This window comes from Selaginella moellendorffii, unplaced genomic scaffold (assembly GCF_000143415.4).
Source record: "Selaginella moellendorffii unplaced genomic scaffold, v1.0 SELMOscaffold_35, whole genome shotgun sequence".
Lineage (NCBI taxonomy): Eukaryota > Viridiplantae > Streptophyta > Lycopodiopsida > Selaginellales > Selaginellaceae > Selaginella > Selaginella moellendorffii.
The window spans coordinates 1,685,739-1,701,796 of NW_003314296.1; the positions used below are offsets into that span (position 1 = coordinate 1,685,739).

The 16,058-nt window shown below is 42.5% G+C and overlaps 4 protein-coding genes across 4 annotated transcripts in view; 3 read left to right on the top strand and 1 right to left on the bottom strand.

Annotated features, from left to right (window-relative positions):
• The first annotated feature begins 1,980 nt into the window (after positions 1-1,980).
• Positions 1,981-7,702, top strand: LOC9657135 (kinesin-like protein KIN-14L). Its single transcript, XM_024682766.1, has 23 exons — positions 1,981-2,554; positions 2,613-2,736; positions 2,802-2,888; positions 2,942-3,121; positions 3,177-3,283; positions 3,335-3,466; positions 3,520-3,689; positions 3,738-3,899; positions 3,951-4,042; positions 4,088-4,239; positions 4,292-4,495; positions 4,552-4,698; positions 4,749-4,913; positions 4,966-5,031; positions 5,081-5,139; positions 5,196-5,379; positions 5,439-5,630; positions 5,690-5,902; positions 5,966-6,316; positions 6,374-6,472; positions 6,525-6,665; positions 6,727-6,885; positions 6,937-7,702. The coding sequence occupies exons 1-23, from the start codon at positions 2,330-2,332 to the stop codon at positions 7,474-7,476; spliced, it is 3,951 nt and encodes a 1,316-aa protein (XP_024538534.1). The 5' UTR covers positions 1,981-2,329; the 3' UTR covers positions 7,477-7,702.
• A 3,170-nt stretch (positions 7,703-10,872) lies between these two features.
• LOC9657136 (glutamate-rich WD repeat-containing protein 1) lies at positions 10,873-13,206 on the bottom strand. Its single transcript, XM_024682846.1, has 13 exons — positions 13,111-13,206; positions 12,960-13,066; positions 12,806-12,884; positions 12,556-12,741; positions 12,390-12,488; positions 12,168-12,327; positions 12,005-12,111; positions 11,813-11,955; positions 11,692-11,764; positions 11,517-11,629; positions 11,345-11,465; positions 11,028-11,299; positions 10,873-10,974 (listed from the first exon to the last, which is right to left on the bottom strand). The coding sequence occupies exons 1-12, from the start codon at positions 13,195-13,197 to the stop codon at positions 11,195-11,197; spliced, it is 1,380 nt and encodes a 459-aa protein (XP_024538614.1). The 5' UTR covers positions 13,198-13,206; the 3' UTR covers positions 10,873-10,974; positions 11,028-11,194.
• Positions 13,207-13,374: 168 nt separating this feature from the next.
• Positions 13,375-14,183, top strand: LOC9657785 (histone H3.3). The gene is made up of 4 exons (XM_002977746.2): positions 13,375-13,509; positions 13,575-13,651; positions 13,719-13,809; positions 13,875-14,183. Exons 1-4 carry the CDS (start codon positions 13,438-13,440, stop codon positions 14,043-14,045), a joined length of 411 nt encoding a protein of 136 aa, XP_002977792.1. The 5' UTR covers positions 13,375-13,437; the 3' UTR covers positions 14,046-14,183.
• Positions 14,184-15,445: 1,262 nt separating this feature from the next.
• The window catches only part of LOC112349067 (chlorophyll a-b binding protein type 2 member 2-like), a 1,457-nt gene continuing 844 nt past the window's right edge, over positions 15,446-16,058 (top strand). The window contains exon 1 of the mRNA XM_024682731.1: positions 15,446-15,821. Within this exon, the coding sequence (XP_024538499.1) occupies positions 15,669-15,821 (153 nt within the window). The 5' untranslated portion in view covers positions 15,446-15,668. The remainder of the gene's footprint in view (positions 15,822-16,058) is intronic.

Consider the following 16,058-nt stretch of genomic DNA (forward strand, 5'->3'; position numbering starts at 1 on the left):
CGCCATTGCTGTATGGCAACCGCACTAGGGCCAGCAATAATTTTGCAAAACCCTTACTCATTATATCTTAAAATTTAAATTAAATATAGTTATTAATATATTTAGCTGTTTTTCCCTTAATTTTTCTTATTTTGAAATTAACTAATATCAATATCAAATGTCATCAACGACCTTAAACTCATCAACCGACTCAACCAACTCGTGAAGTGATCAATCAACTCGTGAATTGATCAACAAACTCATGAATTGACCAATAAACTAATGAATTGATCAATCAACTTATCAAATGATAAATTCATAAATCAATTCAAATGTAATCAAATAAAATGGTTAATTATGCATCTCGAGGCTTCTGCTGCATCAAAGTGTTCTTATGCGGAATGAAATTCTCTTCATGGGAATCTTCCCTGAAATCAAGTTTGTGGAATCAATGTATCATTGAAACCAAGAACAGCAATACTAGCACTTCGAATTCATAGCAGCTGCCTTTTTAGTACTCTTTAAGTTCTCAGTCGAGATCCGTCAGCAGCTGATTCTCCACCTTTCTTGCGACTTGCATGACAGGGTAGTGCGAGCCATATGCCGCCAGAAACTGTCCATAAACGTAGTATGTGTTGCTGTTTCCGCGACCATTTCCAAGGGTTTGGCTCAGGGCCAGCGTTGCCCCATGGCGCCTGAGTGGCGGCCAGGAAGACTGCATGCTCAACAATTGAAGGCATTTTCTTTGAAATTCTTGCTCTTTGGTGATAGTTTTTTATTTTTATTTTCTGAAAAATGAGGCTTTTTTACTTGTAGAGAGGGTTTTTGTGCTGCATGGCTGCCACCAGCAAGGTATTTAGACATTTGAATTTTTTTTTCATTAAAGTTGCGGTTCTCTTGTAAAGATGAACTTTTGCAGTGATTTGAAGTCTCTGCAGCCAACGAGAAAAGAGTACAAAGACTAACTTGCATCACATTTGCAATTTCTTGGACTGAAACACCATAGTGAGCCTACGTGTACTTAAGCTAATTGAACTTTGAAATCAAACCAAATATACTTATTGTTAATAAGATAAGGTTATCAAGGTCGTTGACTAGACTACTTGAAATAGTTATTGAAAAATGAGAAAACCTCACAAAGAAATTGAATCAAGTAAAGAGAAAACTTGAAATAGTGATTGAAAAAAGAGTGATTGAAACTTGATATGGTGATTGAAATTAACAAAGAAATAGTGATTCAGCTTTGCAGCCTAAACAAAATTCTTGCAATAAAACCGAAAGCTCCATTTTGTTCCTTCCAATTCTTGCTTTTGTTGGCTTGCATTTGATTGCTAGTCAGGGTTTAGGGTTCTACTTTGCCCTGATTGAAATTAACAAAGGAGTAGTGATTTAGCTTTGCAGCCTAGACAAAATTTTTGCAATAAAACCGAAAGCTCCATTTTGTTCCTTCCAGTTCTTGCTTTTGTTGGCTTGCATTTGATTGCTAGTCAGGGTTTAGGGTTCTACTTTGCCCTAAATATTGGAGGGACTTAAGTTGTGGCTGTCCGTATTCCATGACGTAGTGTGGCTGTGAGCCTCATCCTTGAGATCGCAAACAACGTGAATAGATAGGACATGTATGGATGCGCCGCAGTCACGCGCGCCATCACCCTTCGCAACGGCCTGACACGTGGCAGTATCGCTCGAATATCCGATATATTTTGTTTTGTTTTTTACTTTCGTTGTTCCTTCAAGGGCTCGCAAAGCCTTCACCTAGTGTAGCGTCGGAGCTACGACGCATCATTGCCGTCCATGCAGTATGATACAAGCGAGCAATACAATGATGGAAAGCTTTTGTCGCGAGTGGACGGTGGGGATGGGCTGGAATGGGAAATGTGGGGACTGCGTGGCCAACGGATCCTTGCGGAATGGGCGAGCGGATCAACGGCCTGGATTCGCCCGAGATCTTTGCGCTCGAGCTGGCGCGCCCGTGGCCGTGGATGGGGCAACATGGACGACTGCGATCTGGGCATTGGCGGAGAGCGCTGCTGTGGGGGAATGGATATTGTGAAAGACGCGAGGGAATCTTACATTTCTATACAGGGGTGAATAAGTTTTAGGGTTCCTGTTCTCCAGGTCTTCTTTCTTGGGGGGAGAATTCTCCCTGTTGATGCGATTCTTGTGGGATTTTGAGCTGGAGCATTCGATCGCAGGCAGCGGCGGATGAATTTGACTCACAGGATGGATCGTAGCTTGGATCTTGGAAGCGGCAGCTGTTTCCTTCGCAGTAATCCGGTATTTCGTCCTTCCGATCGGGCCTTGTAGCAATGTAGAGGTCGCAGCTTGGATTTTGCTATCGGGTAGGGCAGTAATGGGGGATTCGGCGGTGCGTCCTTCTTGGAGCTGGGGTCTTCCCACTTACGAGTCGAGGAAGAATGCTGATGCCGAGCTTGGGGATGTGGCCGAGGAGGAGCCGCCAGTAGTGAAGAGTCCTCTACCCAGCAGCAGGAGGATGAGCGTTGCTAAGAGTGTCTCGCCAGACTCGGCGAAGAAGGCGCTGGCAAATCGAGTTTCCAGGCTCAAGGAGCGCGTGGCAGTATGTTTATTCTTTTCTATCTCTTGCTCCAATTTCTTGAATTTTCTTGTGTTTCCAGAGCGCTCGTGATGAATGTTTGGAACTAAGACAGGAGGCGAGTGATTTGCAAGAGTATTCTAATGCAAAGCTTGGAAGGGTGACGCGTTATCTGGGTGTTCTTGCTGAAAAGGCTCGAAAGCTAGGTAAGATTCTTCTACTTCGATTCTCTCCGCAATTCTATGTAATTCTTTGTTTCCTCGTACTGAAGATGAGGTTGCGTTGGACTCCGAAGATCGACAAGCCCCTTTGAAGAAAGAGCGAAAGAAACTTTTCAACGAGCTGCTTACTATCAAAGGTATAGAGAATTTCGAGTTGTGTGACGTTCGAATGAGAGCACTGTGGTTCCAGGAAATATTCGCGTCTTCGTTCGAGTGAGACCTCAGTTTGAGGATGAAGGGCCAATGGCAGTGTCTTTTCCTGATGACTACACGATTCGCGTAAGCCTGACATCCGCTGGGAATGTCGGAGTGAGCCCTGGCCGGAAGGAGTTTGAGTTTGATCGTGTTTATGGTCCTCATGTTGGTCAAGGTAACGTATGGTCGTTAGTCGGTATAGATTGGACTCACCATTGTTTTTACTCCAGCGAGCATTTTTCAAGATGTCCAGCCTTTAGTGCAGTCTGCTTTGGATGGCTACAATGTCTGTATGTTTGCTTACGGGCAAACCGGAGCAGGGAAGACACACACTATGGTAAACTAAAGTTCCGGTTTTTGTTAAGGCTTACCATGTGTCTTTTTACAGGAAGGGCCAAGCCATGACCGTGGTCTTTATTTTAGAGCATTTGAGGAGCTGTTCGATCTCTCTATAACGGATTCGACCTCAACCTCTAAGTATCTCTTTTTTGTTACCATGTTCGAACTTCATAACGAACAGGTACAAATAGTCTCATGCAATCACTGGCTCGTGTTCTTAACTTTGTGAACTAGGTTCGAGATCTTCTAGGCAATGGAGTGTCGGCAGGAGTGGTGCAAATGGGGACTGTATCTCTTGCCCAACAACGAGTCGACAATCCCGCCGACTTTGCTCGTGTCTTCAGAATGGGCAATCAGAGTCGTGTAGAGGCCTTGAAGTCGGAAAGAGTGAACAGATCTCACTTGTAAGCTGGTTCTTTTACATTGACATATTTGATTCGGGTGCTTTTCAGGATTGTCACTGTTCATATCCATTATTCGAATACAGTTTCCGGCGAAAAGCAGTATAGTAAGCTGTCTATGGTGGATATGGCGGGAAGCGAAAGGCTATCGGACTCTGAAGCCCGCGGGAACCGACTGACAGAGTCACTACACGTTAACAAAGCTCTTTCTGCGTGAGTAAAACTTGTTTGCTAAGTACATGTCCGACGAGTATTAGTTTGCAGATTGGGAGATGTTGTTTCCGCTCTAACTGCGAAGAAGGAGAATGTTCCCTACAGCAATTCAAAGTTGACTGAGATCTTTTCCGATGCCTTGGGTACGTTGTTTTTGCTACTGAAGCATTCATTGACTTTGAGTACAGGTGGTGAGGCGAAAACACTGGTGATTATAAACCTTTGTCCAAGTTACAACAATGTTCAGGAAACGGTGTCATCTCTCAATTTTGCTACTCGTGCACGTAATGTTGAGTTAACTATTGGAAATCGTGACACCATAAAGAAATGGCGAGATCTGGTACGGCATGTGCACAATCCTTCCATTGTCTTTCTGAAATTTTTTTCGGCAGGCAAATGATGCCAGAAAAGAATCCTACGAAAAGGAGAAACTAGTCTCTGATTTGCAACAAGAAATCATGAGAACGAAGAAGTCCATGAAAGATTCGGATGATCAATGTCTGCTGCTTTTCAACGAAGTACAGAAGGCTTGGAAAGTAGCTTTTGACCTTCAGGCTGAACTTGGCGTGCAACAAGCTCACATCAGTAAGCTTAAGGTAGAGTTCTCCATTATTCGCTATGTCGACAAAGAAAATCTTATATTCGAGTTCAGGTAGAAAGTAGCGAGTATGGAGAAAAGTATCGTCTTGAGAAAGAAAGAAACAGTCAGCTTAGCTCTCAAGTGGCGCAGCTGTCAAAAATTGAGCAAGATCAAAGAATCGAACTCCTTGATCGTGGAGAGCAGATCCAAGTACTTGAGGTATGTAACAAATGGTGCTATGCAGAACTTTCACTGATATGTTTCTGCAGGCAAAGATCAAAGAATTGCAGCAGCAAGTTCCACGCAGGAGTGTTGATGGTAACATATTTAAAAATCCAAGACAGGACTCTTTCAAGAAAGAAGAAACTGAGACTGTTATTGCCGTCAAACTGAAGCTCGAGGAAGAGCTTTCAAAACGGGACGAGCTCATAGAGGTGTGGGTATTTCTCTTGTTTTTTTCTAGTATTCTCATGCATTTTCGTGCAGCGTCTGCACCAAGAAAATGAGAAGCTGTTTGAACGTTTGACCGACAAAAGTGTAAATTCTCCAAAGGCAAGCTTTTTATTTCCTTTTGCAGAACTTCTCTCAGCCCTGTTTGCAGGTTCCTCCTCCGCCAGAGAATAAAGAAGTAGACGGCTACGATTTAGATGAACCGGCCAGGTACGCTTATGACGGTCTGCTCATTACTTTTTCTCAACACTTTCTGTGTGTCACAGAAGCGGGAAGAAAACTGAAAGTGGGTCTGTAACTCCGGGAACAGTTGCTCTCTTGAAAAGTACGGAGAAAGTGAAGACTACACCGGCTGGGGAGTACCTTACCTCCGCTCTGGAGGACTTTAATCCAGATCAATACGAGGGTCCGGCAGCCATTGCTGATGGAGCGAATAAGCTTCTTATGCTGGTACACGTTATCTTTCGAGCATTTACAGCGCGTTAACTGGTGTTTTGTTTCTCTACCAGGTTTTAGCTGCCGTCATCAAGGCAGGCGCAGCAAGGGAGCACGAAATGCTAGCCGAAATTCGTGGTGCTGTCTTCTCTTTTATCAGAAAAATGGAGCCTTTGAAGGTTATGGACACCATGCTAGTTTCGCGCGTCCGGATCCTTTACATTCGTTCTCTTCTATCTCGTTCATCAGATCTCCAAGCTATCAAAGTACGTACAAATTCCAATTTCTTTGCGGTTATGCTGATTGTATTTCTCGGTGGATGTAGATGCCACCTGTGGAGCGGTTCTTAGAGCGGGCCAGTGCGTCGCGTAGCAGAGGACCGAGTAGAGGGAGCAGCCCTGCTAGATCTCCGATTTGGCAGGATTCAAACTCGCGGAAAGATTTTTACGAGGACATTCCAACTTTTAAAGTTCAACTGAAGCAAGAAAGAAAGTCAAAATTCTCTTCTATCGTATTGAAGCTCAGAGGAATTGATCAGGTACGTAGCAACACGGCCTTTTTTCTTTCTTTCTTTCTTTCTAATTTGTTTTTTCTTGAGCAGGAGACGTGGAAACAACATATCACTGGAGCTAAGTTACGAGAAATGACTGAAGACGCAAGACAATATGCTGTGAGCAATAAGATGTTGGCAGCTTTATTTGTACATACACCTGCTGGGGAGCTGCAAAGACAAATACGGGCATGGCTAGCCGAGAACTTCGACTTTTTGTCTTTGACTGGAGGCGAAAGCAATGGAGGTGGTGCCGGGCACTTGGAGCTTCTTTCCACTGCAATTATGGACGGCTGGATGGCTGGTCTGGGCATGCCTTCTGGGACCAGCACGGACGCACTTGGTCAGCTCCTTTCAGATTACACAAAACGTGTTTATACCTCTCAATTGCAACATCTCAAGGTGTGGCTCAAAAAACTTTGCATGTTTGTTTGCACTACTGAGATTCTTTTGTTTCAGGACGTTGCAGCTACGCTAGCGACAGAAGATGCAGACGATCTTTCTCAAATTTCAAAGTTGAGATCTGCCTTGGAGTCTGTGGAACATAAACGTCGAAGGGTATTATATAGTTTAGAGTTTGCAGCTTCTAAGTGTTCTTTGAGCTATGCAGATCTTGCAGAGCATGCGCACTGACGTTGCACTGTTGACTAAGGAAGAAGGTGGATCGCCGCTGCGAAATCCTCCTACAGCTACCGAAGACGCGCGCCTGGCGTCGCTGATATCAATCGAAGAGATCGTGCGAAGTGCCCAGGTTCGTATCTCTTAATATCCGTTTGACCATACTTTTCAACGCTAAACTCTCGTCACTGCAGGACATTTTAAGCGAAGTCTCGCACAAAAGCATCACGGCAACGAGAAAGCGAGCTCTGTCGGCGCGTGTGAGCGAGCTCTACGGCAGGATGTCGTCACTGCTGGCCATCGACCAAGGCTGCGCCCAGAGGCATCTCATGGAGATGAAGAAAGCGGTGGAGGTACGTAAACTTTGTTTCTTTCCTAGAGCTGAGCTTGACAACGCTTTCCAGTCGGTGGAAGAACAACCGGATACAATGGCGAACCACTCGAGAAGCCGGCTATCCTCGGACGAGATCCCAGTCCCCGGGGAGCTCTCCTCGTCATCCGACTGGGGTGACGCCACCTCCGACCTGGGAGTCCAGCAGTGGAGCGTTCTCCAGTTCAACAACGGCACGGCGACGCCGTTCGTGATCAAGTGCGGCGCTACGCCATCGCTGGAGCTGGTGGTGCGAGCGCAGGCAAGCCTGGGTGACAAGTCGGGGCGAGAGACCGTGGCTCCCGTCCCGGTTCCAGCGGCACTAGCGGGGCTGTCACTGGACGAGATGCGAGAGGTGCTGTCGCCGCTTCCAGAGGCCCTGTGTCAGCTAGCTCTCGCGCGGACTGCCGATGGAACGCGAGCAAGGTACGCGAGGCTGTACAAGACGCTTGCGGTCAGAGTCCCGGCGCTCCGGGGCTCCATCAATGGCGAGCTTGTGACTCCATCGCCACAGCAGCAGCAGCAGCAGCAGCTACAGAGGCAGTCATTGTCTTCTGCCAAGCAGCAACAATAATAACGAGAAATCTCAAAAGTAAGTGATTGAGAGCAAGAGAGAGAGAGGCATTTTTTTTTCTTATATTCTCCCACACACGGCTTTGTGGCTTTGTTTTCCCGTTTTACTCCTCTCCTTGGTTTACTTTGAATGGAGATTTTGTGTATATTAATCATTTTCTTTTCTCTGTTTCTCCTTGTAAACTTAAATTACAGTACTTTAAAGATTATCTCAAGTAGAAAGTTAACCTCTTGAAAGGTTTACTTAACTAAAATATATTTGGGTTTGTTATTTGTTTATTAGATGATTCTTGTATTTATAATTTATAAACTTTCCTAAACACTTCTTAGTATATTCTTGTTTAATCTATGGTTATAAACATGTTTATAATTTATTTATTCAAAAATACTAAATAAAGAAAACCAAGCAGCAAATTTTTTAGTAACATAAATAAAACAAAGAAAGCTAGATATTTATATTATTACTATGGGAAATTATATAAACCTTAATTAATCTACTATTATAAATATATTAAAGTTTAAAAAATCAGAAGATGTTATTGAATGAGAAAAAAGTTAAGTGTTAAAAAAGGAAAGATTAAAGAAGAAAAATGATAATTAAAAAATAATTACAAATTAATATATATAATTAGATATAGACTAAAATTATTATATAAAAAATTATATTTTTTCTAATTAATATAAAAGTATTAAATTATTTTTCTTAATATAATATAATGAGACTAAATGAAATTAATATTGAATGGCAGTGCATTTAAAAATACCTTACATCCCTCTTTGGTGCCTTTTGCAAACTTTGCTTTCTTCTTTGCACCAACCAGAAATATTTTTTAAAAAATATTAAAATTATCACAAAATTTTTTAAATTAATTATATATTTTTAGTGGACTATAATTCAATAAAATATAGTATTTCTAAATTTATTTATTTGTTACTAAGAAAGAAAGAAAGATTTATGCTTTAAGAATTATATTTTAAGGTAAATATTATTCTTTTTCTTTAAATTTTATGATTTATTTAATAATAAGTAATTTTATTTACTATTTTAGTTAAAATTAAATTCCTATAAATGAATTATATAGTAAACACTAACTTCTCAAAACTTGCAGAATTATCAATTCCAAAATAAATGTATAAATAATTAAGTAGAAATACTTCAATCTTGGTGACTATTGTGATATAGCTTATAAATTTATAACCATCATCAAAATCAAAAGAATTAGCTGAAGAGTATTAAATAAATATTGTTTTAGTAAATACCAATATTTTTAATTAAGTGCATATTAGAGTTAATACTTTAGTAAGAAGAAATTAAATAAAAGTTTTATTAATTTATATTAAACTAAATTAATTAATGTTTGAAAATTATTTAATTAATAAACTTTTTTCACATGCTACTCATTTACACCTTAAAAATTCCTATAGTTTTAAAGTTTTGCTTTTGTTTTTAGCAAAACTTAGTTTTGCTAGCAAATAACTTACATTCTATACCTTTAGTTATTTTTATTTTTTTTTAGTTCACTTAATCAAACCTGCAAGGGATTAGATACTAAGAATATACTTGAGTATTCTAGGATATTCTACCATCAAACGATTAATATTCATTTAAATTGATCTATTCTTATAATTTATAATCTTTTTTTTAGTATATCTTAGTTTGTTCTAGATGAATATTGTGTTTATAGATTAAAACATGTTTATACTTATAATCTTCTACTAAACATAAGCTGCATGGTTGGCAAAGTTTTTCATATATTATCAATAATCTCTTACTGGATCTTTAGGACACCTTTTAAACCACAAAACACTTCATGAAAGCTTCACAACCTAGATCTTCACAATTCCCACCAACTTGCCATTGTCCATACCATTGCACAATAAAGGGTGAACATTTCCCCAATATCCTTTCAGATCAATGCTGTAAGATGATATATGATAGACTTTCAATCAATTGTATGTTCACATCCTAAAACTGCAAATTGAACATTGAGTTCAAGTTGGAGCACAAAAAGGAATTTAGCCAAGGGTTGAAAAGCAAAAGTATGCACACATTATTTAGGCTTTGGGAAGTTTTTTCCCAATTGTGTCATAGTAAGTTCTTTTGAGAAAACATGATGTTATTCACAAATTTAGCCAAATATGAGGCAATTAGGAAAGCAAGCACAATAGCAGCACACCCCAGCTCATTTAAAAACTGGACATTATTTTGGCTGTAGCTGGCAATCTTATTTAATATCCCACTATCAAGCAATGCTCAGTAATTCAAACACTATTTAAGTTCTTATGGAGATTGACACATGCATGTGATCACTAGCTTTGTTTAGCACTCTCTTCACAGAGCTAACGTATCTGCATGGTTGAATTCAAGCTTTTAATTCATGAATTTGTTAAAAAATCCATGGAGTAATACCTGAGCTCGACACAATTGAAATTGAGGGATGTATTATGCTTGAGGGATGCATGCATAATACATGTAAAAATTACCTCTTCTCTCACAATAGCCAATGGGCATGCAAGTTGTGTTGGAGAGCTACTGCTGAGACAAAACTTTATCAAAATATTCAATAAGACATAATTAAGAAAATATAGATTTGATAGATTGGATTAATAAATAAGAATAATTAAGCAAACCAAACATATAAAGATTCCATGAATATACAACCAAAATGAATATTCAAGACCTCCTAGCCAGAAAAATTCATGCAGGTAGTAAGCAGCATTATGTATTCAAAACAGTAACAGTTTCAGCAAATAACAGCAGCAAGACCAGGATTAGGATCATTCAGGATCCAAAAGGAGGAAGTAGCAGCAAAGGAAAGCCAAGCAGGAAACTTTGAGTGTAGCAGAGAAGTAGTAGCAGTAAAGGTTATTATCTAGAAGCAGGATTAGAAGCTACACTGAAATGCAAATAAAATCTTATAAAAGCTTACCTGTTACAATGAGAGGCCTCTCCACTTTCGCAAGCTGGTCCCATGCCATGATCAGAAAAGCTCGATGATTCTGGCCAAACACCTGCAAACATAGGAATTCGATTATAATCAAAGTCAAACGTTCACAAGAAATAAACAATGCCTACCTGAATCCAAAACACCAATGATGATAATTTTGGAATACTTTGTCGACAGCAGTTATGTTTCGCTAGTTTCACTGATACCGAAAAAGGACTCGTCTCCATTTCCATGGAAACCGAGAAATTTTGTGTATGTAGCTCATAATTTAGATTGGGAAAAGACAGAAAGCACACCTGCAGAAAGAAAAAAATTTAGTTGAAAAGATAAATATAAATACTGAATACGATCAATCTTAGCAGCTGCTTCTTCTGTAAGACGAGATGAGAAGCCAAGATATCCATGGTTGTAGCTAAAACCCAGAGCAGCTTGAGAACTGATTCAGGAACAAATGAAATTATCTGGGCATTGAATTCTAGAAGAACTTTCTCCAAAACAGCGTAGTACGACTTGTCAATATGTCTAAAGTAAATGATGTGCGTGTCTCCTCCCTGGAAAACAATTGTAAGAAACAAGGTGAATGGTTGCAAAGAATCGATCAAACCTGCGAGCTAGCCACGCCAACCAAACTGATACAATTTCCAAGGACTTCAATAGCATAGAGAAAGCTATGTTGTGAAAACGAGTAAGCACAGCGTAAATTTTGAAAGCACGTCTGCATGTAAATGCTCACACGACCCTAACCAAAAGACAAAGGCCTAGCTGATGGATCTACAAGTTGCAAGGCCGGAACACGTTAAAGCCATCGCCAGCGGTAGAAACCAAAAGCCCGTGAATTTGAGGATGCCAGTGCACTTCCTTCATATCCTTCTGTCCCTGCAGCGAGTGTTAGAAAACGGAGCCCAAAAGTTCCCAGCTTGCCTGGTGAACGAAAAGCAGTTGGGCCGGCAAGTTCTCTGGAGCCGCCGCTTGCTCCTGTCCCAGCTCCATTTGGTATTGAGCCTCTTCCTCGGTATCACGCTCCAGCGCTACGTCCCAGATACTACACAAGTGACACTTTAGTTCTTGCGCGTTGACGAAACTAGAGGCTTACGTTAGCTGGTTGTCCGCAGAGGCCACAGCCAGAGTGGACTCTTCGTGGGGGCTCCATTCGATCGACGTGATATACGAACTATGGTGCGTGAAATGCGCCACGGCGGAATCTTCCTAAAACCGAAGAAGTTATGCAAGATTAGCAGAAAAGTATCAAAAGGGGGTAATGTACTTACTTTGAACGCCCGGAGATCCCACACGCGGAAGAGACCATTGTCACTTCCTGACGCTAGTAGGCAGGATGCCGACCTGAGAACAGACTAGTTAGATAAACGAAAAAGAAGTAGAAAATTGCACTTGTTTTTGTTCCAGGAGATGACGTTAACGTCTGTGTCATGAGCTTTTACAGACAGCTCTTTTCTTCGAGATCGTAAATCCCAAATCCCAATGGTTTTGTCTACTGAGCAAGAAGCAAACACATTTTCCTCTGAAGGACTCCACTGATCAAGCACACCAGTTAGAACAGATATGAAGTGAAAATAATACAACCTGTAAGTCCTCGACACTGCCACTATGTCCAAGGCAATGCGCGTTCCCCACGTTCCATCTTCCCCCAGGCATCGGCTCCCAGAAATGGATCACTCCCTTGCAATCCCCTTGTATGGAAACCTTAACTTAGCACATAGCCTAGCACGAGTCCGAGACAAGTTACCAGAAAGGAAACGTCCGGGAGTCATCGGGCTCCAATCCATGGCAAAACCTTCATCTTTATGCGCTTTACATATTTGAAGAGGAGGATGGGAGGTACGTTTGCTGCTTCCAGCGTCATTGTTTGTAGCTACAGCATTAAGTTGGGACGAAAAGTCCCACATCTGAAGGAAGAAAAACATCACACACACGTAGAGAACTATTGTTGAAAACAAAAAACTCAAACCTGGACAAAGCCTTCAGCAGACCATGATGCAACAATATGAGGTTGTTGTGGCATGGATCGGATGCGATTCACACACCCCTGGTGAGGCACCATTCGTTCCTAAAGAAAAACATAAGAAAAATCAATACAAGCTGAATTCCACAAAAAAGACAGAAGAGAGAATTACCTCCAGCTTAGGAATTTTACTCGACTCGTCTGGTGCGGGCGTTGGCGTTTCTTGGTCTTGTTCATCCTCGCTATCGTCACTCTCGCTTCCACTCTCGTCGTTGGGAACAGCGTTGGGCGATCGTTTCTTTCCAGTCAAGTTGGACAGCTTCACGATGGCAATTGTGTTGCTGGTCGACGCATCTGCCTGCCAGTTACACGTAAAAACGCTACCTTTTAGAGTTTTGATCCGAAATGAAAAGAAGAACAACCTGTGTTCCGGCCACGCAAAACATCGTGTGAGGAAATTCATGTCGCAAAGCTCCCAGTGTATCTCTCACGATGTCAAAGCTGAAATGTAAAAATTACAGCACACAATGGAAATGGAGAAAAAGCTCTTTCAACGAAGAGAATTTTAAAGAATACCTCAAACACGGCCATCCCAAGTGAAATGCGTGAAGGCAGTCATAAGTAGATGGATCGAATTGCAATTCCTCGTCCTTTTCCAGCGTATCAACTCCAGGACGCCATACCTGGGATGCTATCTCAATCCAATCTCGCTATCTCAATCGCTCACCTTTGGAACAGGGGCGGGCGGGGCCGATGGAGCCGCCACATTTCGCCTGACCGCCGCCGGCCTTCGCTTCTTCCCTGTCCGCGCCATAAACCCTAAATTCGTGGTTTAGGGCTTTGGTGTTTCGTCCACCTCAGCAGTCCATGCAGCCGGCCAATCAGCGTTGCCGAGGTACACCGACGCGGATTGTGCTTTCTCAAACGCATCCCAGCCGTGCGTTGCATCTCGGTCGTTACTATTTAAGAGTCATGCGCTCCACTGTTCTTCCATTTTAGGGTTTTTAGAGCGGGGCAAACCCTTGCGCTTCGTCTTCGGCTTTGCGATTTCTCAATGGCGCGTACCAAGCAGACTGCTCGCAAGTCCACGGGAGGAAAGGCGCCCAGGAAGCAGCTCGCAACCAAGGTAAGCGCCAGAAATTTCTCTCAGATTTTGGTCTAGATCGATTCTTAGAATCCCTTTGGCGATAGGCTGCCAGGAAATCGGCTCCCACCACTGGAGGAGTGAAGAAGCCCCACCGCTACCGCCCAGGAACAGTCGCTCTCCGGTAAGAACACGAATCGATATGAGACGAATTCTGGAACACCAAACGTCTGCTTCGTGATCCTTTGCAGTGAAATTCGCAAGTACCAGAAGAGCACTGAGCTGCTCATCCGCAAGCTGCCATTCCAGAGGCTTGTTCGTGAGATTGCGCAGGACTTCAAGGTAATCCATGGGAACCACCTTCGACTCCTTTGCTGATTTGGGGCTTTTTTTCCTTTTGTTTCCAGACCGATCTGAGGTTCCAGAGCCATGCCGTGCTCGCGCTCCAGGAGGCAGCGGAGGCATACTTGGTGGGTCTTTTCGAGGACACGAATCTGTGCGCGATCCATGCCAAGAGGGTGACCATCATGCCCAAGGACATCCAGTTGGCTCGCCGCATTCGTGGAGAAAGGGCGTAAGCCATGGCTACCAGACTGCTTCTACCACTACTACTAGTACTGCTGTGATTGATATAAAAAGCTTTCTTTGATATACCTTTCCTGTAATATACTACTACTGCTAGTTTGACTCTAAACAATCCCAAGGTTGTTCTTTTAGATTTGGTCTATTTTTCAATTATATTCTTTGTTTTGATCTTAATCATTTGGAGCTCAGTTAATAATGTGTTGTGGGGCAAGTTCTCTCGTGATGTGTTGCAAGCTCTCCCAACTTGTATTGCTCGAAGCCTTCTCTCCAGTCGAGCTCAGAATCTGCAACGCAAAACTTACCTGGTGACAAAACCATGAGTTTTTCTCGACCAACTTACCAGTATTTCAATGGATTCTTCAGTGGCATCTTGAAACTTGTCTGGAGAGGAACTCCACCAGAGTTATTTTGTTGAATAGAAGGAACCACTGTTTGGCCAGTCTTGTTCGTGGTTTCCACTGTTCAATCAGTGGGAGAATCTAACACTATGATCGCCTTCCAAGCATGTATGGAACTCGCCTGCGACTCCTGATATCATTTCGATGAGTTGATCCCACATAGACACATATCCAAGCGCATACGCAATGTCTCCAACGTGAGAAACCATGTCGTAGTTTTCCACATCTTTCAGCAGGGAATCTGTTGTTTGTAGAGCACCGTGGCTGTAGCTATTGTATTGATTCGATCCATCTCGCTCTTTCTGAAAGAACCGTTGATCCATACATGAGAACAAAATTTGTATCGATTAACACCTTTTCAAGATCTCCGAAACTACTATTCTGCCTCAACAAAGGATCTCACACCCTATAGTCCTTCAAGTGCGCTACCACGAATTTCACAGTTTTTGCAATGTAAGCTCACGACCAAGAAGAACATGTTTTACACTTGAAATTTACCACACATGTCTCCACGACTATAAGTTTGTGTAACTCCTGGAGAGGCCCAAGTTTCGTCCGATTCATGTAATCCCTAAAGAACAAAAGGCTTGGCTTCGTGCGTTCCATATCCACTCGTCCAGGCAACAAGAGATCTGTTTTAAATTACCTGAAACTGGCTGGAGGGAAGACCCCAATCCAATCTGAAACGTGATCATGGGCGGAGGCATCGAGATTTTTGAAGAAGACCTTGACATTCGCAACATTCTGGAAGTGTGCAAAGGACGACATGATCACAAGTAAATTTCTTAGCTGACCTTGGATGGTAGGAGAAACACGAATTTCAGCCAAACTATCAATGGCATTGTCAAAGTTAATGCCGGAGCAAGGGTGCTGCTCGCCATAGCTAAACAGCGATCACAAAAGAACAATTAAGAGGATCCATTGACCTGGTACCAGTGTTTTTTCATGTTGTGTGAAGTAAGCATATTCCTTAAGTATAACTGCTTAGTTCGCGTTTAACATTTATCAAAAATTTCGACCGTACACCTTTCGTGCTTTGCTAGCCACAAACTGAGGATACCACAACACTACGTGGCACATCCTCAGTGGCCTCTCGAGATTTGCTCTCTACACGCTGGCAAATCTCCTGGCTGATATATATCCCCGTCGCAAACGCTCAGCCTCCATCGCCCTCGCTGTGCTTGCTCTCTTCTTTGTCTTCCTTTCTTCGTCTTAGATATGGCGGCGTCGGCTTCGGCGATCAGCAGCTCCTCCTTCTCCGGCCAGACTGCGCTCAAGAGCCCCAATGAGCTCTCCAGGAAGGTCGGAAATCTGGGAGAGGCACGCACCGTGATGAGGCGAACCAGGGCCAGCACTCCCGATAGCATTTGGTAAGTCGAGATCTCCCTCTCCAGCAACCTGCATTCCCTGTTTCGTGTGATAAGTTTCTTAGAAGAAAGTAGCAATACCTCGATCGTGTACCTCCATTTCTTAAAAGATCATAGTCCTTGATCTTCACACCATTTCCTCCGCGCTCTTGAAAGATATAGCTCTGTTGTCTCCATACCATTTCCTTCGAGCTCTTGAAAGTTCATAGTCGCTAACTTTGTTGTCTCCACACCATTTCCT